Consider the following 24,872-nt stretch of genomic DNA (forward strand, 5'->3'; position numbering starts at 1 on the left):
GCTCTAGAGTGATGTCTGGCCCAAAGCTCCTCGCATGTGAAGGGTCCATTTCTATTTTACAACACGATTTTAAGGCTCCGTTATTGCTATTCGTTGAAATGAATGAAATGACCAGCTATTTCAGCAGTCTTTGATGAGGCTACGCCTGGATGGGAAAATCAGCCGGAGTGGTGTCAATATCTTCATTGTGTTCTTCTCTCCCGGGCCATATTCGCTGCACTGTAGTGTCTCTCGAAACATCTTTGCTCGTGAGCGATGAGACTTCCCTCTACAAGCCGTTGGGCTAAGTAGTCATCCGATTATTACTAAGGAGCCCAGTCTAAGCAGTTTGACTCAGGATCTCGGACACAGCTTCATTTAGGCTTATTGTCAGGGGCAAGTCCATCAAGCGCCCGATGCAACCGCAAACCCTGGATAATTGGGGATGAGCACGAATCGGACATACGAGAGAGGGTCCCCTAAACGTTTCAACCTCCCAAAACGAAGACCCCCGAGCTTGTTAGTCGTCCGTCTCCCTCCGCAACCCCGATCCGGCCTAGCACATTCCTATTTCCCCAGGACCAACGGCCCGCATTGTGTCAGTTACATCATGAGTGAACCAACTTCCTAATAATTATAGGGGTTCGCGGTGGATTGCCTCCGAAAAGGGCGATTTGAGACGGGAATAAATGGCAAGATGTCGCCCAGGCTTTGGAGTGGTTATCAGAGCAGACAAGCTTTTGCCAAGTTCTTGTTGACTCTCGATAGCTTACATCCGACAGCTCGGTCATAATGGCGTCCACACTAAGACCTACCGCCGTTGTGGCAGCTTTGGCATTGCTGGAGTTTACAGTCGCTCAGCAGCCCGGAACCGTAACCCCTGAGGTCCACCCCCAGCTCACAACCTCCAAGTGCACTACCACCGGTGGTTGCGTGGAGCAAAACACGTCCGTCGTGCTCGATTGGAACTATCGCTGGATACACACAGCAGACTACGCATCATGCACGACCTCGACCGGCATCAATTCGACGCTCTGCCCAGACCAAGCAACCTGCAGTCAGAACTGTCTCATCGAGGGTGCCAACTATACAGGCGCAGGCATCGTCACCTCGGGCTCGTCCATGACTCTGTCACAATATGTGCCCTCTGCGAGCGGTCTGTCTAGTGTCTCACCACGAGTCTACCTCCTCGACAACGACAACAGCAACTATGTTTCATTCCAGCTACTTGGCCAAGAGCTGACATTCGATGTGGACCTTTCCACGCTACCCTGCGGCCAGAATGGCGCGCTATACCTTTCCGAGATGGACATCACCGGCGGCCGGAGCGAGTTGAACACCGGTGCTGCCAATTACGGCGCAGGATACTGCGATGCTCAGTGCCCCGTTGAAACATGGAAGAACGGCACTCTAAACACAGACAAGTCGACCTTCTGCTGCAACGAGATGGACATTCTCGAGTCTAATCGCGCCGCCGCCGCGTTCACGCCCCACCCTTGCGCCGATGACGCCTCGAACTGTGACAAGGGTGGGTGTGGCTTCAACCCTTATAACCAGGGATTCAAAGATTACTGGGCAACGGGTGGAACGGTCGACACGAGCAAGCCCTTCACGGTGATCACACAGTTCATTACGGACGACGGCACAACGTCGGGAACTCTCAGCGAGATCCGCCGCATCTACCAGCAGGGCAGCGTAACTGTTCCGAGTGCCATCTCCGCGCCCAGCGGTGATTCCATCAACTCGACGTGGTGCTCAGCTGTCGATGGCAGCGCAGATCAGTTCGGCAACTTGAAAACCATGGGCCAGGCCCTGGGTCGGGGTATGGTGCTAGCCTTCAGCATGTGGAACGATGCAGGAGGATATATGAACTGGCTAGATGAAGGCTCAAACGGCCCTTGCAATGCCACCGAGGGTAATCCAACGTTGATCCAGCAGAACGAGCCGGGTACACATGTGGTGTTTAGCAACATCAAGTGGGGAGACATCGGCTCGACCTTCTCTAGCAACTCGACCTCCTCCAAGGTAAAGAGGGGTATGATGAGATTCTAGAGGTGGGTGCTGGTTCTTACCTCACAACATGCGTGCAAGAGCATGCCTGCGGTAGAGCTTCGCGAAGACGCTGTATAAAAGAGGTTTCAGCTGTAGATATTTCTCCAATATACCTGTACATTGGTTCAGATATTAGTCTTTCAAGAAGAATAAAGTAAACATTTGAACAGGCTCTCTCGGGTTCCACTTCATGCACTGCCTTAATGTAGCCGTGTAAACCTACGAAAGACTAGAAGCAGCCATCACTTCTAACCTCGAAGATTTCGCAGTAATAATGCTTGAAAACTCAGAGTAAATCATCCAAGATTTTGAGACTGGCCGTAGTGACCGCAGATTCAGACTGGCTTGCCTCGAAGTGCAGCGGTTGTGCAGAGGTTGAATTGGGAGACGGGGGCCATGATAGGATCATACCAAAGAGAATAAATCAACCATTCATCTTGAAGATCCTGCCAAACCTGTATTTATCAATCAGAACGTCAGTTCACTGAACTTCGGGACAATTCTGTGTCCGTTGTATGAGGATAGAAGGTGTGTTGACTCTTCAGTTGACACGCACAGTTTCAAGTCTAAGCTATCACACTCGCAAAAGCTGTGCGAACCTGAGTCCACGAGCGCCATTTATTACAAGTTAACTAATCATGGATTCCATGTTTTTCGACTGTAATAATAGCTAATGAATGACGAGAGAGCAGGAGTCTCAGAATGTCGTGACTTCTTGATCTTTCCATTGCCCACAGGGCTGGATTTATATTGCACATACATATGTACGCATGGGCTTTGCATATGCGGGAGTGGAGACAGGCTGCTGCAGTCGACGGAAACACAGTACGCCGCACGATGCCGTGTGTAACCAAGACTTGAAGGCCGAGCCCGAAAGACTCAGTTAGCCCAAGACAGAATGATGAATGGATGCTATCTACAACTGTTGTGCATTTCTTCACAGCCAGGTTTTCAGTACCAAGACACACAAGTCGGGAGCAGAAATCAAGCCTCCAGCTGCCCATGCACTATGATCAAAGCTCCAATCTATTCACAACGATCCCAAATTGAACTCATCTTAGTCTCTAAATTACAAGGGGTTACCTCTTATACCTGAGAATCAGAACGCTACCGAGTCCATAAGTGAAATGTGATGGCGTACCTATTGCGCTGGCTAAAACCACGTCGATTCTAGCATAGACGAGTGTCTACGATCGATCATGAATACTTACCCGGCAGCAGTCAAATAAAGAGTGGTGCGCTCAAAAGCTCGTCCAAATGCTGTTGTTCCTGATCAAGAACTGCGCACCACGGCCTCGACGGTGACCTTGTCGTGCTTGTCTGTCCTCAACAATTCTTTGGTCCTACGCTCCTTCAAAAGCAATGCGGTACCGGTCGCGTCTACCAGGTGTCTGATTGCTAACCTTGGAATGCCCCCCCCCCCCCGGTCATTATTCCACGAGTCGGAGCTTGGGAGGAAGTGGCTGGTTATCTCCCCGGGCTGATATGTATCTTTTCTTGTTGATACCGGTCTGCTTGAACAAGGGTTGTGTGTACCGCTAGAAGCGACAACCAATGACAGAAATTGTCACTGATTGTGGTCTTGGAGGAAGGGTGAGTGTCTCGGTCACGGCATTTTCCTAAATATGAGGATAACTGTCACCATAAAGTGCTCACCACAACGATGTAGTTGGTGGTGCAGCTTCGGCGTGTTGCGCGAAGTAACCACTGGCAAGCAGGTAAGTGGGTTGGCACCGATATGCCTGGTTGCATTGCAGACATCTTGACGCTACTTACTCATGAGTTTCCTATTTCAGTCTGATGGTTACAATCCGGGCCTCAGAGCGCTGCTTACTGATATCGCGAAAATTGTTGGGAGCGCGGGTGTGCAGGGAATATCTGCCCGAAAATGGCTACTGTCCCGGGATGAGATGCTTTCGGCTTGGCAATTCGAGCGTTATTCTATAAAATCGAGTACTACTGCGCACGTATCAAATACCATGATCAAATTGCCTAGATAAGCACAACAGCGTTTACTAGCTTATTGACATGATCAGAGTGTAGAAGATATGAGATGACACCATGCCCCTATATCGGAGTGTGATATAGAGCGGTGTCTATCTCCTTCTACGGACTCCACCGTAGACCTGATCCGGATGCCGTGGCTGAAACTTCAAATGGACAAAAGTCAAGAGTGTGACATTGGATACGCCCTCAATAAGGAAGAGAAACCACATCTCGATACTTTTGTATACATTATTGCGAGGAGTGTCTCAAGCTCACGTCAATGTCCGAATGACTCACGACAATTGATGAGGTGGACAGCTGTCGCTATACGAGGTCCAATTCGGCAACCCGACTGGTAGATAGTTGTAGGTCTGCTCCGAGTTTATTCTTGTCGCGATATCACTGTCATAGTTTGACTTCTATCTTCTGACAGCTCCGAAGTTCACGTTGCAGGACCCGTATCTGATCTGGTCAGAGCTCGCGAGCCAAGAGCTTGGGAGCCAAGACTTTGCCACACCACTTATTTTCGAAGAGCACAGGAAAAGCAACTCGCGAAAAGTAACAAAACAAAGGAAATTGCCGTACTTTAGACCCATAGCATGACGTGAGACAACGAAAACTGACAGCCGTCGTGACGAAAACATCTAATTGCCAAAGGGAGGCGAAGATCCGCGCTTCAGGCCCTCGCCTCACACATGCCAAATTGTCAAACCTGCTTTTATTTTCCCATGTGTAATGTCGAATAGGAAAAAAGTCCACTACAGTATACAAGTGTTCAGAAACGCCCAGACCGCAAAGCATAATCCTTGTCTCGCCCTGACCTCAAATCTCCCGGCCGTGGCCCCCACCAGCACAGTCCTTGTTACGAGTGCAGATCGTAGACCCACCTTTCAAAGCCAAGTCGAGGAAGAGTTGTGGGCCCCTCCCGCGTAATTGGGACCACTGCACAGTAAAGGAATAACCCACCCATCTCCATCAAAAGAGGCAGCGTCCCACGCTGATGTGTGCTGACGGATATCACGGCCTGCCACGACAGACTTCTTGTTTTCAAGCGGGGGTAGCCAGTCGTCATGATTAAGCGGATGCGAGGATGCCACGCGGAGTTGACACCTCGCATACCTCTGTGCGCTTCAAGTCAGACATGCACTGCAGCAAGGTGGTCGAGTTCTATTTTTTCCGTCTGTTTCTGGTTCTGCTTTTCTGGATGCATGTAGGGATTGCAATATCGCGAGCTTGCATATCTGGAGCACGGGCGGTTCTGGGAATTCCACAATCCCAGCGATGCCTGCACCCTGCATCCTAACTCAATGCACTGTAAATGAGGGGCAATTGTGATTTGATTGGAAGTCCTCAAGATCAGAAATCCAGCATAGAGTGAAAACTTTGATCTTGAATTGAGTTTGGCAGTACCGATAAGCAAGGAGAAGGGGGGCCGGTTGAGAGAGCTTTTGAAGTTGGTAACGACCCGAACCCTACTTCCATTGGTTTATCCAATGTTTTTTTTTTCCCTCAAGACGAGCGAGCAAGAACTTTTCTGGGCCTGGGATTTCCCCCTCAACATCAAACTCCACCACAACCCTGGTCACAACGGACTCTCACCATGACCGAACAATGACGCTAATAAACTAGACGGGATGTCGGACTGTGCTAAAATGACGGGGGACCTAGGCCTGTCGTTGTTCTCAATTATCCCCCGTCCCATTGGTGACGGGATGAGCTGGACTACCCTCCTCACCGAGGATACAACGCTGCCAACTGGCGTCTCTGTAATGCCAGGTCACACCCTCCATGTCGAAGGCTTGCTTGCTCTGCTACTCTGCTCAGCTCAGGATCTCTCGGTGCGAGCTGCTTTCACACTCCTGGAATGCGAGTGGGCTGGATCTTTCAGAAAACTCAACGTTCCGAATCTTGAACCTCAGCTTACGCTTCAGCCTTACTGCCCTGAAAGGCGAGATCTCAGAGCAGATCTTGACCTTTGCTGGGCGATCATGAATGATCTGGTCCACAGCAGTAGCGAACAACAGCACGTACAATACCACCTTGAGCTGCGCAGACTACATCGCGCACTGCAGCTGCAGCTCGACCAATACAGCATGCTCGCATTGGGTATCGCACATTCGGTCGGAGCAAATACATTCTCGTGGGGGTCCAGATAGCGGCATCCTAGTCGCCGACCGTACCAAGATCAGTGCCGTGGGTAAGGCTTAGGATATCAACAAATATTCTTGAGCCGCATCACACCTAAGGAGCAACCATTCACCACGCCGAAGGTATCCACGTTGGGTTGATTGGCAGCACCGGATGGTTTGGCGGTCGACGTGATTCTGTATCTTGCATGTCCCTGCAAGTGGCGCTTGATACCCACGTCGCAATCAAGATCGTGGTCGTATCTTCGGGAATATTCACAGGGGGGCGGCTCCACTCACGCTGTCACACACGTAGTTCTCGACCTTGTACCTCTGTGGCGACGGCCCTAGTCTAAGGATTATCAGGTACCCGGCCAACTGATCTCAGAAATCCCGCTCTGGCCGAACAGCCGTTGGATCTAGAACACGGCACTTCCCCGGCAGTCCTTTGCTAATGCACGGTGACATCGCACTGACTGGTTATCACCGTGGACGCGCTTGAACCTCGATCTACATTGCCGTCTCTCAGGTAGCATTCTTACCAATTAGGGGGTGGCATCCAACAAATAGAGTGCACCAGCCGCAAGTGGCGTTACATCCAACATATCAAGGGCTGCAACCGTATGTTGCATCATCGCAACAACTTTCGGTTTGCCTCTGGCGACTGCAGCGGAGGCGTGGGAGGTTTGAGCGACAGATACGTCAATGCAGGAACGCACACAGCTGAGAATTCTTCGCTATTCCCCTTTGGGATCATGTACCAAAAGTGGTCCGCGGTGGAGACCCTGGCTGCCTCTGCCGCAGACACATGCAGACAGGCCTGGCCGCCTGGCAAGAGTACTTTTGTTTGACACGCGTGCAACAGGGCCAGATCTTGTACATTCGCCGCAATCCGTTGCCAACCGTCCCACAATATTCCACTCTCCAGCTGCAGGATCTTCCAGGCTAGAAAGGCTCTTGCCAGGTAGTGCGGTCACGGCATCGCCATAGGGCAGAGCCGTCTACAGGTATGCCTCCGTCCTCGATATCAAACCGTTGAGTGCGACCACACTTCGAAATTCGTTCGGGGATTTCACTCAAGCTCCGGTATAGCGTGAGGTGGGTGATTTCAGCGAACAAGTGCTGCTTTTCCTTGTCTAAGAGCTCTTTGCGTGTACTCACTATTCGACGCCCTCCAAGGCCCGACCGGTCACATCGCCTCATGTAGGGAGGAGGACAATGTCATTGATAGGGATCGGCGGAAAAGGAGAAAGGTTCAAATAGACCCATATGTTCATCATGGCGGCCAGCCTGCCCCACGGGGTTCTCTTCGTCCCTATCCCAACCTTCGCTTTCTTTTACTGACACCGACATTCAACCTGTGGCACACCTTTCCTTCCACAATGGTGTCAACTATGGGTCGTTTTATCTTGTCATGTTTCACTTTTGCTCTGTGGCTCGTCGGGACGGTCGCATTTCCCTACGAACCCTCGCTGGCCGACTGGAACCTGAACCAGAACCCAGATGCTGGCCATCCCCTTGATTACTGGGGAGAATGGGAGGGCCACACGTACACGCCGTCGCCAGACAACTGGCGCATGCCGACCTACACTCTTGCCCTAGACCGATTCTCGAATGGGGACCCTTCCAACGACGATGCTAACGGAACCCAATTCGAACATGACTGGATGACGAATCAGCTCCGGTTCGGCGGAGACATCAGAGGAGTAATGGATAACCTGGACTATCTTCATGGCATGGGCATCAAGACGGTCTACCTTATGGGAAGCCCCTTCATCAACCTGCCTTGGACAGGTGACAACTACAGCCCTTTAGACTTGACTCTGCTCGACCAACATCATGGACGGATCCAGGACTGGAGGGATCTCATTGATGCGATCCATGAGCGAGGCATGTATGTCCTTCTGGACAACACTATGGCCACGTAAGTCACCCATACATTGTCTGGATCTTGAATAGCAACAGCTGACACGAGATAACATAGGCTGGGAGATCTCGTAGGGTTTAAGGGAAACCTGAACAAAACCGCTTCCTTCCAGTGGGGCGAATATGAGTATGAGTGGAAGCACGACAGACGCTATGTCGACTTTGAGCCTGGTAATGACATTGTCGACTGTACATATCCACGCATGTGGGATGATGATGGTTGGCAAATCACCATCAATCAGACCACGTGCCGTGATAGTGAATTCGACCAGTACGGTGACTCAGCCAATACCGGGCATGTCATTGTGTACGAGAACCAGCTGTCAAAGTATGGTTCAGTCCAAGACAGGCTACGGGACTGGCGCAGTGACGTTCTCGAGAAAATCAAGCATCTCTCATGCATCCAGATCGCCATGCTTGATATTGACGGATTCAGAATGGACAAGGCACTCCAGTCGACAGTGGACGCCCTGGCTGAGTTTTCCGACTACCAGCGTCAGTGTGCCAGGCGATATGGGAAAGATAATTTCTACATCATTGGCGAAGTCGTGGGAACTGCTGCTCAATCTTCGGTGTACACTGGCCGTGGAAAGCAGCCCAACCATTACACGACTAACGCCACCGCTGCTGCAATGTCTACCAACACCACGGATCCGGACAATTACATCCGTGATTTTGGGCAATCTGCTTTGGACGGCACCGCATTCAGTTATATCGTGTATGGTGGAATGACCAGATTCCTCGGGTAAGCTCTAATTTTTATCCATCCGTGAGTACAGCCACAAAGACTAATACTTAGATACAGACTTGACGGTTACACTGGTCTGGATGGTACAGACTTCGTTGTATTTTGGAATGAGATGCTCAACCAGAATGACTTTGTCAATGCAAACACAGGAAAGTTTGATCCGCGGGCAGTGATTGCTATGACAAGCCAAGATGTCTTTCGATGGCCGGCCATCAAGAATGGGACGCAGCGACAGATCCTTGGACAGTTCATCACCACCCTGGAGATTCCTGGCACACCAGGCCTCTATTGGGGCGAGGAACAGAGCCTATATCTCCTTGACAGCACCTCGTCTGACTATGTATACGGCAGACAGCCGATGAGTAGCAGTCGGGCCTGGCAGCTCCATGGCTGTTACCATCTCGGGGATGTATCGTACTATGGAAATTTCCCCGACGGTCCAGCGAGAACTGGATGCAACGACGACGCCGTCAGCCTTGACCACAAGGACCCCTCACATCCCACCAGGAACATCATCAAGCGGATGTTCGAGATGAGGCAGCAGTACCCTGTGCTGAATGACGGCTACATGCTGAAGACCTTATCGAATCGCACCGATGATGTCCTCCTACCTGGAAGCGCAGGTGTGCCAAGCACCTTTGGCATATGGAGTGTGTGGCGTCACCAGTTAGATGGTGTCCAAGATTTAGAGACACCAGACGCTGACGGCAACCATGGAGTATGGCTTGTTTACTCCAACTTAAACAGGAGCAAAGACTTTGACTTCAATTGCCAAGACGAAGCTGATGCCCTGGTCTCCCCTTTTGCTGTTGGGACCACGGTCAAAAATCTCTTCTATCCTTACGACGAGCATGTGTTGCAGAACTCGTCAGCCACTTTGGACGGTACAACAGGGCTCCGGGGATGTCTGTCAAGTCTGACCATGGAATCTTGGGCCTACAGGGCCTACATCCCCAAGGAAAGGTTTATCACCCCAGCGCCGACCATCACGGGGGTCGTGCCCTCACATGATGAGAGACTCACGGCCTCAGTCAAGCTTGGCGAGAAACAGACTGTTCCAATTGAGATTCGATTCTCTCAGAATATGGATTGCGACTCTGTAATCAGCGCACTGTCCGTCAACTCCACCTCGTCAGACGGAACGATTGCCCGGATAAGCAATGACACCATCGCGTGCGTCAACCTTGACGTGGCTGAAGGTACGCAATTTGTGGGCCAGCCTGCCACCATCTGGAAGATCACCGCGAATCTAGTCGATGTATCGCACGGGATCCACACGATAACGATCACCAACGCCTCCACCACAGAAGGAACCTACACTGACGCGATCGACCGCTTCATGTTCCGGATCGGCGCTAGCGACAATCCTGTCGTATTTCCTCAAACCGGCAACTATTCCAGCAGCCTTCTGTACCGCGACGAGTCCACAAACCAGCTCTACGTTTCCCAGCGGGCCCCGGGTGCCGACAAATTTCGGTACTCTACTACCTGGGGGTCAAGCTGGAGTGAGTGGCTGGACTATACCAGCGAGAATGTAACCCTCGAAGACCAGGCCTGGTCAGGGACCCAGAGACAGGCTTGGCATGGCGAACATGTGACAATCCAGTACTGGAGCCGGATGGCCAGCAGCAGTGACCATGTGCAGCACGGAGACCTTGTGAAGGGGGATGTAGCCACCCACAAGGCACGCCGCTGGCCACATGCCTTCATCCTCGGATCCTGGAATGCGTGGGGATACGACGATGGACTCACAAACACCATGCGCCTGACTCATCCAACGACTGACGATGGTAACTCGACTGGTAGCAACTGGGCCTTCGACCTCGAGGCAGAGTGGCCCACTCAGATCCAAGTCAACGTCTGGGGCATGAACCCCAACGGGCTGCCGGACAAGACTGCGCAGTATGGCGATGTCGACGGCGACAATGTTCTTGACTGGCTGAAGCCTGATACGCTGGCTGACAACGTCATTAACATCAGCAAAGGTCCCGAAATGCCCTATGTTGGCTGGAAGCTGCTGGTGAACGACGGTAACTGGAATTACCGTTTGGTGCCCACCGGGTCTGGCTGGTACCAGCTTATGCTGTCCATACTGCTCGGACTGGTGCCGCTTCTATGCGCTTGCCTTGCCCTATGGACATTCAAACGATCGTATTACCAGGTGAAGTTCAACCAAGTTGGCATCGATACCCGCGATGGCTTCTGGAAGGGTACGGCGTCTAAGCTGAAGCGGTCTGACCACCGTGAGATGGCCCAGAAGGAGAAATCAACCGCTCCCTCATCAAACCCTGCCACGACAACAGCTCTAGCCGAAGCATCACTGGCGCCCCGTCGCACAACGCTCATTGCCACCATGGAGTATGAGATTGAGGACTGGAACATCAAGATCAAGATCGGTGGTCTCGGCAAAATGGCTTCATTGATGGGCAGCTCCGCCCTTGCACACCAGAACCTCGTCTGGGTGGTCCCTTGCGTTGGCGGCATCGACTATCCCGTCGACCTCGTTGCCGAGCCAATGGTGGTCACCATCAACAAGGTTCGGTACATTGTCAACGTCCAGTACCACCAGGTCCGGAACATCACGTTCGTCCTTCTTGACGCACCAGTGTTCAGAGCTCAGACTAAAGCCGACCCATATCCCGCTCGCATGGATGACATTGAGTCCGCAATTTACTACAGCGCCTGGAACGCGTGTATTGCGGAAACTCTCCGCCGCTTTCCAGTTGATTTGTACCACATCAATGATTATCACGGCACCCTTGCACCGCTGTACCTCCTTCCCAAAACCATACCAGTCTCCCTTTCTCTCCATAACGCCGAGTTCCAAGGAATGTGGTCGCTGCGTACGAAGGGCGAGATGTCCGAGATCACAGAGGTTTTCAATTTGCCCAAAGAGACAGTAAAGACCTATGTACAATTCGACAAGGTGTTCAATATGCTCTATGCGGCTGCCAGCTACATTCGTCAGTTTCAAGGTGGATTCGGCGCTGTCGGTGTCTCCAAAAAATACGGAGTCAGAGCTTACAAGCGATATCCTATCTTCTGGGGTCTGCACGAGATTGGCTCTCTGCCAAACCCAGACCCGGATGATATGGCTGACTGGAACGCTGGTATGGCTAAGGAAATCGGCGCCATGGATGTCGCTGTCGATGAGGAAGCGGAGGAGAAGAGGGGTGATTTGAGGGTGCAGGCCCAGAGATGGGCAGGCTTGGAGGAAAATCCCAACGTGAGTGATGCCTGTTTTCCCTGGACCGGACTATTGCATGCTGACACGCAGAACAGGCCCAGCTATTTGTCTTCGTCGGCCGTTGGTCTCTTCAGAAGGGAATTGACCTCATCTCGGATGTCTTCCCTGCCATTTTGGACAAACATAAGGACGTCCAGCTCATATGCCTCGGCCCAACCATCGACAACCATGGCAAGTTTGCAGCACTCAAATTACAAAAGACAATGGAACGATACCCTGGGCGTGTCTACTCGAAGCCTGAATTCGTTTCGATCCCGCCCTATGTCTTCAGTGGAGCTGAATTCGCCTTGATGCCTTCTCGAGACGAGCCTTTCGGGCTTGTAGCAGTCGAGTTCGGCCGCAAGGGTGCACTCTGTGTGGGATCTCGGGTTGGTGGCCTGGGACAGATGCCGGGTTGGTGGTTCACAATTGAGTCCACCGAGACCAAACACTTGCTGCGCCAGTTCAAGTCCACTATCAAGTCTGCCCTTGCTTCTTCCCAGGAGACAAGGAAACTGATGAGAGCGAGATCACTGATCCAGAGATTCCCTGTGATGCAATGGGTCCAAGATCTGGACACTCTGCAAAGGCGGTCCATCGAAGCCCATGACGGTGTCAGGCGAGGGTCGACGTTCAATCTCCTACCTGGAACGCGGTCATCGTCGGTCACCTCACTCGCGTTGCATCCTCCTCAACCTGCCCCCACGCTGCCTAACTCTCCCACTATCAGTTCACCTCACACAGCTGCCTCAACGGCTTTCCCGAGTCGGGTTGGCAGCCGGGCGCCGAGTCCAACCCGCGGCTTTAGCTCTGCTAGGCGAACTCTCACACATTCACCGTCAATGCTCTCAATTTCGACAATGTCTGAGCCCAATTCCGGGGCGGTCACACCCAGGACCCCCACGGCCACTTTTGCTCCGCGGAACAAGTCATCGTCCGCTTTGGGCAAGCTCTTGTCCAAGAGGCTGGACGCCCTTGCAGAGCTTGACAGGACGCAGTCACAAATGGAGGCAAATGAATTTCCCAATGAAGAACAAACCTCATCAAACAGGTCATCCTCAGGCAACGAACACGATGACTCCCTCACGCATAGCCTGCCAACAGCCAACCAGTCGGTGCTGACTCTGGACACTGTCGTCGGTGGCCGAAGCGATTTCAAGTTACAGAATGTTGAGCCGTTCTTCAACGATCCTAAGGGCGAGTACTACAGCTCCTTCTCAAAGCTGATTGATTCCCACAAGGGCAACCTATCTTCCGACAAGCTATGCGTGGAGGACTATATCCGCTCGTCAGAGAAGAACTGGTTCGCTCGCTTCCATGATGCCAAGCTTGGGAAGACTCCCAAATCTGTTGTCAGCGTGTCCTCAAGGTCAACCTCGGCTGCCAGCAGCCGTGACGACGGCAATCCCCAAGTGAACGAGTTCAATCTGGGCCCAGACTACAAACCCCCGACTGGTCTGAAGAAGCTCATGTTGGCTAAAGTTGGAGATTGGCCGGTCTACGCTTTCCTTCTCGCCCTCGGACAAATCATCGCCGCCAACTCGTACCAGATCACCCTCCTCACCGGGCAAAATGGCCAGAGTGCGGAGCAGGTGTATATCACCTCAGGCATCTATCTTGCCGGTTCAGTTTTCTGGTGGATCCTATTCCGCAACGTCAAACTTTTTATCTCGTTATCTCTTGCATTCATTTTCTACGGCGCGGCGTTCCTTATTCTGGGTTTGATTCCCTTTGCAACCTCGTCACTCGACATCGTGGCCCTTCAGTACACCGCGACGGGTCTCTACGCCGTCGGCTCAGCCAGCGGTTTTCTCTTCTTCACACAGAACTTTTTGACCGAAGGTGGGAACCCCGTGAGATCGTGGATGTTCCGCGCTTGTACCATACAGGGCACGCAGCAGATCTATATCGCCGCACTATGGTACTGGGGCTCGTACGCGACCAAGCTGCGCAACAGCGGCTACACGCTGATCTCGTCGTCGTCACGCACCGTCACGTGCGTGACGCTGCCCATCGCCGTGGGCCTGTGGGCTATCGCCCTCGTGCTCTTCATAGGCCTGCCGGATGCGTATCGCAGCAAGCCGGGCTACGTTTCGGCCTTCTACCGCTCCGTCCTGCGCCGCAAGATCGTCGTGTGGTTCCTCGTCGTCGCCGCCATCCAGAACTACTTCCTCTCGGCACCATACGGCCGCAGCTGGAGCTACCTGTGGTCGAGCACCGTAGCGCCGGCATGGGCTGTTGTCGTTCTCGCAATCTTCTTCTTCGTCATCGTCTGGGCTGCCATCTTGGCCGTCATGGCGTACCTCTCCAACGAGCACTCGTGGGCCCTGCCGCTGTTTGCCATTGGCCTGGGCGCCCCGCGTTGGGCCCAGCTCCTTTGGGGCACAAGTGGTATCGGCCTCTATCTCCCCTGGGTCGGGAGTGACCTCGCTGGCGCGCTGCTGGGCCGTAGCCTGTGGCTCTGGCTGGGTGTATTGGATGCCTTGCAGGGCGTGGGCTTCGGCATGATTCTGCTGCAGACTCTTGGCCGCTTCCACGTCAGCTGGACGGTCTTCGGAGCCCAGGTGATTGGGTCCATTGGCACCATTGCTGCGAGAGCCAGCGCACCAGATAAGATTGGTCCGGGCCCAGTCTTTCCAAACCTGGCGCTGAACCTATGGGAGGGGCTGGACAATGTTTGGTTCTGGGTTCCTCTGTTACTGCAGCTGCTTGTTTGCGTCGGATTTTTTATGTTCTTCAGAAAGGAGCAGCTATTCAAGCCTTAGGGAATTACGGTTTACGAATTTGGAATTTTGGGTTATCGCTCTTTTGGGAATTTCTTTCGATACCAATTTGCAACAAGGACTTTTAGACATAGACTTCACATGGGTTCGGTATCTGGGCTGGGAAATGTGGTACGTAATGACCATAATGAATTAAGTACACAACTTACTGTCGATCTCTATCATCTGCCACGGGCAGTCGCGTCCTGATGCTATGCGTTCACCATTGCAAAATAATCCACATTCGGCCTCGGTTCCACAAAGTTCGACTCTGCATCAATCACGCTCTCCTTCCAAGCCGTGTCCAAAGTCTGGGCAGTTTCATCGGTCACCGTCAGCTGCACGTTATAACCCGGCCTCAAGATCTCAGTCATCTCCTGTGCCCACTGCCACGGAGCGGCCGTTCCGCCAGGCACGCTGTTGAAGTACTCCCAGCCCATGATGCCTCCAATGACGCCATACTCTTCTTTCAGTGCGATGACAGTCTGATTCAGGTCTGCAATGCTGGTGAAACCCCCGCCGTTGACTGGGCTGGTGAGTTGGCCGGCTACGATATCCTTCGGGTCCCACCCAGCCTTGACCACTCTTTCATACCATAAAGGACTCGACATTGTGCCAAAGCCGCTGCTGTTCGCGTGTAGTCAGGGGTCAGTATACTATTATCAGAGGCTCGTTCAAGAAAATTGGCCTTCTTCGCTGCGCACCCCAAAAGAGCAGCGAGAGCGGAGGATTTGGCTTTAAAAGAAATGGTCTTACTAGAATTGTGCATTGTAAAAGTCGATCATGTCTTGTCCTGAAGCAGTCACAGAAGCAGCCTCCAGATCCTTGTAATCGAACCCAGACAAGTTACCCTGATTTGTCAAGGCTGAGGCCACAGGCGCAAGTGTGATAATAAATTCATCACCAAAGTCAGCATGCAAGCGCGTGACTAGCCTGGTGATTCCGGCTTGCGACATATATTGCTCAACGTCAAGGTCCATGCCCTGCAGTCCGTACTGCACAATCACATCGTGCAGCTGCCCATAGTAGAGCTCAAACGTTGCCTCGTCCGTGCTGTCCAGGGTGGATGAGTCAAAGGAGCCCGGCGCGGCGCCGCCTATCATGCCCATCACCTTCACCCCTGCTTCTCTCATTACCACTGTCTCGTTCCATAACGTAGAAAACAATGGGTAGTATGGTGGGTAGTCGTTGAGATGAATTTCGCTGCCGAGGTTGATGTGAAAGGAGCAGACAATGAGGTGAGTTAGGGCGATGTCTAATTCGGTGATCAGTGGCAGCATGGAGATCGGGTCCCCGGAACTATCGTGGGTAGTCTGGAAATAGATGACGAGCCGTGGGAGCTCTGGATTGACCGCGACAGACGAGGCATCTTGGACGGGCAAAGAGGAGCCGAAGCTCGCCAATAGAGCGGCGGCGTTGAAGAAATCGGAGAGCCTCATATTTCCAGCTATAAAGTGCTGATGACGATTAGACGTGCTGCAAGTCGGTTCTTCACAAGCGGACTACCAAAAAGCTTTGTACCCGGCTGCTCGCGACTCGACCCGACTAACAACATAGCAGTTTCTCCGTCTTTCAAGATCAATGTTGCATCGAACCCGCTATCTCGGATCACAATGTCTGTCTCCCTGTCATTCTGTAGCATTTTGGGCATTGGCAAGTTACATTGGAACATGCGGCACCAGCCTGGCTGGCACCTCGACTTCCGGCCACGTGAGGGTGTTGCACATGTGGGCACGACCGCAGGGTCCTGCACAATCTTGAAGGGTGTCATTTATTGGACGGAAATCTGAAATGTCATGTTCGTCTTTTCTCTCTGCAGGTAGTAAGCAAGCGCATGTATATGCATGCAGGGTCTGGTGGATGGCGCATTGCCGGCCTTATTCGGCATCTCTGGCGGATAGGTGTGCCAGCACATTCCGACTCGGGTCAGATTGCAACCTCAACGCTGTCCTTGTGAGACGGCTCGAGAAGCTGTAGCTTCCTCTTACGGATGGCTGTCGCATATAATGCAAAGACCAGAGGGTATGTTGAGTCGTATTGAGGCGTGTGTGTGGTAGTAATGATGAATGGCGGTCAAATACTCAAGTGTGGAACCAATATTTGACAATCTTGGGTCAAATACCACGACAAGATTGGGAACGGTTGGTTACTTCCACATCGAGATAGGAAGTACCCTATGAAGACATTTTATGCCGCATCGGCACTTATACCGAGCCACCTCTAAGTCTCAGGGATCTTGACTACTCGCGGGAACTTGTACTGGTTGGGGATAGGGTAAGCCGCATCTGCGGCGTCGCTGTCCCTGGCCACGAGGACATATTGGTGGGTTGCCAAGGCCAGGAATGCCAACCTGACAGTGGAAGCGTCCTCACTACGGCTAGCTCGGTCCGAAGAGAGCGAGGGATGACTAGGGATTGAATGAAAGTCGTGACTCGCGACAGGCCGATTCCAAGCCTGTTGATGACACACAAGTAAACCAGGATGACAGGGTGACTTGAAAAGTCGAACAACTAGGCTTCTTCGCTGCTGAAGTGATCATCTCACGATCAATCGTTCTAGAAGGTAGTAGCTCTCCAATGCGCAATAAAATGCACGATGAAGACAGGTTGCAGATTGAAATACAGAGCTGTGTATTCTAATAAACTCAGTAACGGCCTTGAGAGGCTCTTATTTGATTAAACCAGATGCACTCAACCCTGCGAACGCATCCTCGACGTCTTAACTAGTTGTACACAAGGCAGCAGGTGGAGGCCAGTCGCTCCACTCTACACAAACCATTTGTACACCAGACGCCTCCAGTACGGAAAGGCTGCAATCCTGGCACGGTACGCGTTGATCTCGTCCCAGTTGTGCTCGCGGCGGCCGGTGTCAACGTCCATTTGATGTGTTCGCAACCAGCCCTCCTTCTTCCAGAAGTACCCGCAGATCCAGAACAGGATGACGACTGGCAGAGCGAGCATAGCCATGAAGAAGTCCTCTGCCGTACCGACCCCATCGACTCCAGGAGGGCAGATGGCGCTGTAGAACTATACCGGCGAGCATCTTGTTAGCCATGCATTCGCGGAACAATAATAGGGTTGATCAAAGTGGGACTTACAGAAGCACACAAGACAAGGACGCAGAGAATCAGACCCAGCCATGAGCCATAGACACCACCGATGGCCCTGAATGGAATCTCATCGAGAGTGTGGCCGTGGTGTGCCCAGGCCTTGCGGAACCGAATATGAGCCAAGCAGATGGAGCCCCATGTGAAGAGGGCAGCGAGACCAGACAGAGCAACGAGCCAATCGAAGACCACCTCACCCTGAGCGTCTAGGTTGATGAAGCCAAGCAGGCCGCACACCAGGATGACTCCGACGGAGAATGTTGGGCGGCCGGCGCGGTCCATGTATGTGAAGATCTTGGGAGCGTAGCCGAACTGGGCGAGGGCAGTCAGGGTTCGCGAGCCTCCATACACACCAGATACACCGATAGACATGACGGAGATGACGACGACCATGTTGATGAAGTGGTTGAAGCCGTTCAAGCCGGCGTACTCGCCGACGAGCACGAATGGAGAGGCGGACACGTAGTCACCGTCGGCGCCGAGCAGACGTGGGTCGTCCGAGCGGATGAGGAGTCCTACAAACATAAGGCCGAGGATGTAGAAGCTATCGAATATCTCGTATTAGCACACAGAGACAACACGTGAAGAGCCCTGACAAAGGGATAAGTGTCGACTCACAGCGTGATACGCCAGAACACCTGCTTGATAGCGCCAGGCAGGGCCTTGACGGGGTTCTTGGCCTCAGCAGCCGCCAGACCGACTAGTTCTGTGCCGGAGAAGGAGAAGGCGGCGGTAACGAAAATAGCACAGAAGCCTCGGAAACCATTTCGGAACGGACCGGGATCTGACCAGGTCTTGGATCCTTGATATGTGTCGTATCTGCCTCCCTCAGGTCCACCACCGAGGACACAAACGAGGGCGATGACCATGAAGATGACGATAGCGCAAAGTTTGAGAAGCGCAGCCCAGAACTCTTCTTCAGCGAAACCAAGGGCTCCGAACATCATGATAAGGGTGATGATAATGAGGAAGACTGCGATCCACACTCCAACATTCGTATCCGGTGTCCAATATTTCATCACGAGACCACAGACCGTTAGTTCGAGAGGTAAAACGATAGCCCATTGGAAGACGTAGTTCCAGCCCATGGCGAAACCCCAGGACGGGTCGATGAAGCGAGTTGACAGAGTGTAGAAACCACCGGACACAGGGAACATGACAGCCATTTCACCAAGAGCGTACACTGGAGGGGAATGGAGTTAGCCTCAGGGCAGGGGCCATAAGGTATGATGACCAGCGAAGACTTACCGACGTTGAACATCATGACACCGATGATAGCGAAATCAAGAAGCAGACTAGCAGGGCCACCCTTCTCCAGGGCACCACCCGAGCCGACGAAGAAACCAGCACCAATTGAGCCACCTGGAGAATACCTCCTGTCAGTTTTCTCACGTTTTACGACGGAATAGGGTGCCCATACCAATGGAGATCATGTGCAGATGGCGGGTCTTCATGGGACGCTCGAGCGTGATGTTGGCGCCCGAGTCCTTCTTCTGGAATGACCGCAGGTTGAAGCCATTGCGCGTGGCCCAGCTCTCCTTCTCCTCGATCCTGCCGACCTCGCCATCGGACGATGAGTCGCCGCGGTGGATCACGGTGGCCGGGACGGCTTCGCCCTTTTCTACCTCCGACATGACGGGCGGTCGTATCTTGACCTTGAGTCTGGGGTGAAAGGGATCTTGACCAATGGGACACGACGATAACGTGTGCTCACGTGTGGGTGTGACCTGTCGAGATTGAAGGGAAAAGATCTGAGATGGTCCAGAAGGCAGGCGGCGGAGGGGAGGGCAAGGCATGAAATAGTTCGCTGACGGGGATCGACGTGCATTTATGCACACCAGAACGATCTTCTAGCCTGCTTCTGCCGAGCTTCCATGGCTTCTTCTTTTTCTCCCAGGGTGGCGCGCCCAGACATGTATGCGCCAGAGAGATAGAGTTGGGTGCGCCTCGTATAGGCCCTAGAGAGGACCTTCCTCATTCTCACCCCGCTTGCGTCCTTCTCGAGCTTGGCGGAAGCCAAACAGCCTCTAAACAGAAAAGCGAATGCCCCGAGTCTCCAGTCTCGTGTGCTTCATTTTGATGATCTGCCCATGTAGCGACCAACTTGGTCGATTCAGACGAAATATCGCCGCCCGACTTACGACGCAGGCACCTGGCGGAATATCAGTCGTCTCCACTGATACTGCCGTACGCGTGGGGAGGCCCACTGTTCCCACGGCCTGGGGAAAAGCACAGTAACAGAGCTGACCAAGAGGTGTCAGGGTGTTTGGCCCCTCGAGTCCACCCCCAAAGAAATCCCAGCCAGAGGGGAGCGAGAAGTGGAGGAAAGCCTAGACCGAGGAAGACCCGCCGCGACACCAGCGCAGAAACGCTGGTTGGTGGCCCAAGGGCGATAGGCGGCAGGGACAAGAGATAACGGTTGCAATGCCATGCAAAAAGTTGGTATTACCCAGCCTTGGTGTCGGCCTGGGCAAAGGCTCGGCGGCGTCCTTCGAATGAACGGTTGGCCTTGTCGCCGGCCGGAAGAGGAAGCTCAGTCCAGCCCCTTACTTGGCGCCTGTGCGGTCGGGACGTCCGTTGTCAGCCGGACAGGCAACGAATGGCCTGAAAGCCCTGCGAGCCGGGTCATTGGGTTGTCGGCCGCTGCTCTCTTCACGACGCCTTCTCAAACCTGTTGGGGTCTGACAGATTGAGACAACTTGATCCAGAACGCCGGGCCAGCAGGGCGTGGAGCGAATCGATGGAGACTGGGAGGATGCGCCAAGCCGACCCCAACACTGCCGAGCCTTGGCTACATTCAACCACGCAAGGGGCTGGAGATAGTGACTGTCTAGCTCAGTCATTAGATTGACTACCAGGCTGCTCGACTCGCTCGCGCGCCGTCTATCTATTTATCTCGAGGGCAAAATCGACATCAATCAGCATTGGTCACAGCCGAGCATGTCACACGATTTACCATGTGGCGAAACTGTGATGGTGTTGTGATACTGTATCGTGCACGTCCTGCGCTTGACGGGGCATCTTCCGTCTCCTCGCCTACTCGCCTGTCAACCAATAATAGCCTAGATGCAGATGCGTCTTCAATGCAGTCCAAAGTTTGCCATACCGTGGGTCCCAACGACAATCTTGCTTTTAGGCCGATCGATCTACGATTGCGAGTGTTCAAGGTGTCCCTAGACATGTGGTCATGTCCTTACTAGCATTGTAGACCGGAGATTGACCATGTTGAATGTCGCAATTGCAACGACGGGCCGTTGGCATGGACATATATGGTGGACTTTCCCGAGCCTTGTTGGAATGAATCGCTATTAGCAGCACACGATCCCTTTGAGCCCGACGGGCATCAACCATAGTAAGCTTCAATACTCCAGACCGAGCTACTGTATAGATCCGAGCTTGCTATACCTAGGATAACCGAAAAGCTTATTACGTGCAATCTTTTACATAATGAACGGCAGGTGGTATCCGTTGGTTCGGGGGTGGAGACTTTACGATCATCACATCCGTAAGCCCAAACCCTACCACTATCATGTAAGTGCGTTGAATAAAATGCTTGTGTCAAACTGTAATCGAAAACCATGCGAGGCTCTCTGGAGAATGGTCCCGACAACTTCACTATTTACAAATGAAAAAATGCAGCCGTGGCCCTTGTAGCAAATTTTGTCTTCTCGAATTGGCATTGGCCAGGTAGGTAGAGTCAAGACAACTAAATGGCCCGGTAAAATAAAAATAAAAAAGTGTGGAAGAAGGCACAAAAGAAAATAACGGGACTTATGAGTGTACTAAGAGATCAACGAGAGCCCGTACCTGATCTCTTGCGCTAACGGCAGGAACATGGGTCCTTTTTATACAGATGCTGGGGCGTGCACGCGGCCAAGACTCCTCGGTTGTCGGACTCATTTCTGAGTTTTGGAGCCAAGCTCAGTGCACTGCAGCCGTGCAAGCTTGTCTGAACTCGAATTACGAATTCAAGGGGAGCCAGCAGGGTCGCTGGTGCATAAAAAAAGATGTGAGAACTGACCAGCGTTTTGCGCCCCGCGCGCCGGCCTATGTTGGCGTTGTTAGCGTTGTTGGCATGGCTGGCAAAGCTCTTCATTCTCAGCAATAGCACAGCTCCGTGGCTAGCAGGCCGCCCAACCGGCCCGATTACAAGATTCACTTGCTTTGTTATAGCCGAGGCCACTATCCTCCAGCAATGGCCCACAATTGCTCAATAATCGTCCTTCTCATGAGGTAAGGTGGAGTATGATGGCATGATGTCTAGTGCCTTGCGGCAATGGCGTCCTCGCAGCAGGAATGGACATCTCGAAGGAAGGCTTTAGATCGTGCTCTTGCAGGTCTGTAGTCGTAGATCCTGTCCAGTGGCAGCACGTATATGGTGCGAACTTTCCGGAATAGAGTTAGGAAACTCATATCTAGCTGTTTGCAATACGTACTTTCTATGCTAACTCAAGTGAACTTGATGAGATTTCATCGTGGCAGCTGTTTGGATCGTGCTCTGTGAATCATTGGAATAGCAACTTCTTCTTGAATCGGTTTAGGACATAGTATTCCTAATGGTGTTATTTGAGAGCCTACTACCTAGTCCGAGTATGTTTTTCATTGATCAAAGTTTGAGCAATGGGTACAAATCCACACGCGGTGGGGGGGGGGGGGCTATCGTGGAAGGGAGGTCTTACGATGAGCATCTACGTAGACAGTAAGTAACTTTGGCCAAGAACTAGGTGCTTCGAAGCTTGAAATTGGACGCCGTCGTTCGCACGTGAATCCGAAAAGTCTTTCAATTAGGTAGAATCATTTGCAGGTGTCCCAACTCTTGAAGCCATTCTTGAGGTGCCAATCTGTCAATTTCTCCAAGAGAGTCGGATCAATTTCACGATTTGACTTGAAAAAGACCGTCTCATAAGGATGAAGATTGGAACCATAGTACATCTTGTCGTACAAAATATCCTCGAACTGGCCAACCTTGCAATATTCCTCTATGTCACCACCTGCTGATTGTTCGAAAGCCGTCATCAGCACATCGACCCCATAGCCTTGTGAGGTAATGAGCCTTGTAGATCCAAGCTCGGAATGGACCGCAGCAAACATCGTCTCGTGACAGAAACTGAGCCCGACCGGATCGTCGCTTGTGCCCCAATGATCTTCCTGGGGCACAGAGTGTGCCAGTGCCGGGTCCAGCAGGATCCCCGTGCCGACGTCGTCCGTAGCCCAGAGCATAGACTGGACATGCGGCGACGGCTGGCAGTTGATGGTAGTGCCGACCAATTTTACGGTCTCCGTGACACGGTCGAGGAAAAGATCTGACCAGCAGGCTGTCCGGGCATAACGTGGCAAGAAAGGGCCCCTGATGCTGGCGTTCATAGTGATGAACCGCTTGTACCGTTTCCAGAGATCGTCCTTGCGTAGGATCTCGCCCATGCCGCCTAGGTCAAAACATTTGTTCTCTCGATGGACAATCTTCACATTGGGATGCTCGGGGACAAGCGAAGCCGCGTCAGTCTCCCCGTTGAATATGAAAATGAAATCTGCCCCGCCGTGGAGACCTTTCTTCAGGAAGAATTCGAGATTTGGTCGGGCTGTCTCAGACTCTGAGTATGCGTAGAGTATGAGCGGCTTGAGACTGCTGTTGGTTGTGCCGGGTAGAGCTAATGGTGCATCGGGCTCGACCTGGCTGACTTGCGAGGCGTACCCTAAGCCTGAGACCTTCAACATTGAATGGGATGTGCATGTAAGCTTACTGTGGCATGAAGGGGCTACCTTCGAATGTGGTACTCACCATGCCAAAACTCTCTCGAAATATGAGCAGCCAAAGGACTGCAGATATGAGCATCCCTGACACCACGACCCTCCAGTAGGTTGTTACCGGCAGCATGGTGCTTCAAGTGGCTCCAAAATGAGCATCAGTGAGTTATCCTAGCAAGGGGAATCAATCGAAGGAGGCGTTGCAGTATCGGATAACATTACTTTAGGAGGGTAGAGGATATGCGTGCTAACTACAGAGTTACTTTGTCTTGCTTGAACATGCCACTTGCAAGCTTCTTTGTCTGTCGCCGCCGGTGGCGGCGAAAATCGCGACCCCTGAGGTCGACGGTGGAGTCCAGCAGCCTGATCCACCTCTGCGCTTCGAAAAGACTCAAACTTGGCTTAATTTGATTCGAATGCTTACCTAATTACCAGTGCGCACCCTTTATTGTGTATTGAGACCCGCTTGCTGTGCCACGTCTATGCTTTCGCGAGGCGTGCAATCTCTCTTGTCGACCGCTTGACGACAGCAGAGAGCGGGTAAGTCGCTCTGCAATTGGATGGAGGTCCGCGGGCTTCCAAGATTCCAAAACCAGGACGGCCTCTGCCCCATGAAATATGGGCCCAGACAAAAGGACGCAAACATCAGCAGCTGACAGCTCGAATCTGTGCGGTAACCGTTTCCCTCGAGCAATTTCGTTTCATATTCTATAGACCCTGTGACAGATCCAAGATCTTGAAACGGTCACACCGAAAGAACTCTGAAATCTTGGATCAAAAGAAGCGAATGGATAGGCGCAATGCGGTCATTGAAGTTTCGTTGAACTCGCCATCCCCGACCCGAGTAGTCTGAAATTATTCATCCACCTCTGATCAAAGTCAGGGTCGATCAACCAATCCCCATGCTCCCGACAGAGCAAGGCGGCCAGCCTGATCCTTAGCCGGTTCTCTGTGGACATATTCCAGCTCAAGGGCACTACCGGCCAGCTCTAGGCTATGAGAACGAACTTGATACAGACTTCAGCGGTCAAAACGTACAGCAGGGAACCGGGAAGCAGGTAGTGGATGTTGGTCATGATGGTCTTCAATTCGATGAAGCTCAGTCATCTTTGAGATACCAATACCAAAATAATGGCACTGTCGTGGAGACAGCGGACGTCTCATCCATTGTAAAAAGGGCACTACAAGGCTCAAGAGACCACGACTAAATGGAAAT

At 52.5% G+C, this 24,872-nt stretch overlaps 5 protein-coding genes across 5 annotated transcripts; 3 read left to right on the top strand and 2 right to left on the bottom strand.

Annotated features, from left to right (window-relative positions):
* Positions 1 to 771: 771 nt before the first annotated feature.
* J7T55_015523 (glycosylhydrolase family 7-1) lies at positions 772 to 2,031 on the top strand (the record flags this gene model as incomplete). Its single annotated transcript, XM_053139766.1, has 1 exon — positions 772 to 2,031. The coding sequence occupies one exon, from the start codon at positions 772 to 774 to the stop codon at positions 2,029 to 2,031; it is 1,260 nt and encodes a 419-aa protein (XP_052997246.1).
* A 3,698-nt stretch (positions 2,032 to 5,729) lies between these two features.
* J7T55_015524 (uncharacterized protein) lies at positions 5,730 to 6,173 on the top strand (the record flags this gene model as incomplete). Its single annotated transcript, XM_053139767.1, has 1 exon — positions 5,730 to 6,173. One exon carries the CDS (start codon positions 5,730 to 5,732, stop codon positions 6,171 to 6,173), a length of 444 nt encoding a protein of 147 aa, XP_052997247.1.
* A 1,352-nt stretch (positions 6,174 to 7,525) lies between these two features.
* J7T55_015525 (glucan synthase Ags2) lies at positions 7,526 to 14,808 on the top strand (the record flags this gene model as incomplete). The annotated part of the gene is made up of 4 exons (XM_053139768.1): positions 7,526 to 8,067; positions 8,128 to 8,814; positions 8,875 to 12,043; positions 12,100 to 14,808. 4 exons carry the CDS (start codon positions 7,526 to 7,528, stop codon positions 14,806 to 14,808), a joined length of 7,107 nt encoding a protein of 2,368 aa, XP_052997248.1.
* A 209-nt stretch (positions 14,809 to 15,017) lies between these two features.
* J7T55_015526 (chitinase 3) lies at positions 15,018 to 16,244 on the bottom strand (the record flags this gene model as incomplete). The annotated part of the gene is made up of 2 exons (XM_053139769.1): positions 15,018 to 15,432; positions 15,562 to 16,244. 2 exons carry the CDS (start codon positions 16,242 to 16,244, stop codon positions 15,018 to 15,020), a joined length of 1,098 nt encoding a protein of 365 aa, XP_052997249.1.
* A 6,461-nt stretch (positions 16,245 to 22,705) lies between these two features.
* Positions 22,706 to 23,786, bottom strand: J7T55_015528 (uncharacterized protein; the record flags this gene model as incomplete). Its single annotated transcript, XM_053139770.1, has 2 exons — positions 22,706 to 23,617; positions 23,691 to 23,786. The coding sequence occupies 2 exons, from the start codon at positions 23,784 to 23,786 to the stop codon at positions 22,706 to 22,708; spliced, it is 1,008 nt and encodes a 335-aa protein (XP_052997250.1).
* Positions 23,787 to 24,872: the final 1,086 nt, after the last annotated feature.

Source organism: Diaporthe amygdali (assembly GCF_026229845.1).
Source record: "Diaporthe amygdali strain CAA958 chromosome Unknown NODE_5_length_1802954_cov_64_987939, whole genome shotgun sequence".
NCBI lineage: Eukaryota > Fungi > Ascomycota > Sordariomycetes > Diaporthales > Diaporthaceae > Diaporthe > Diaporthe amygdali.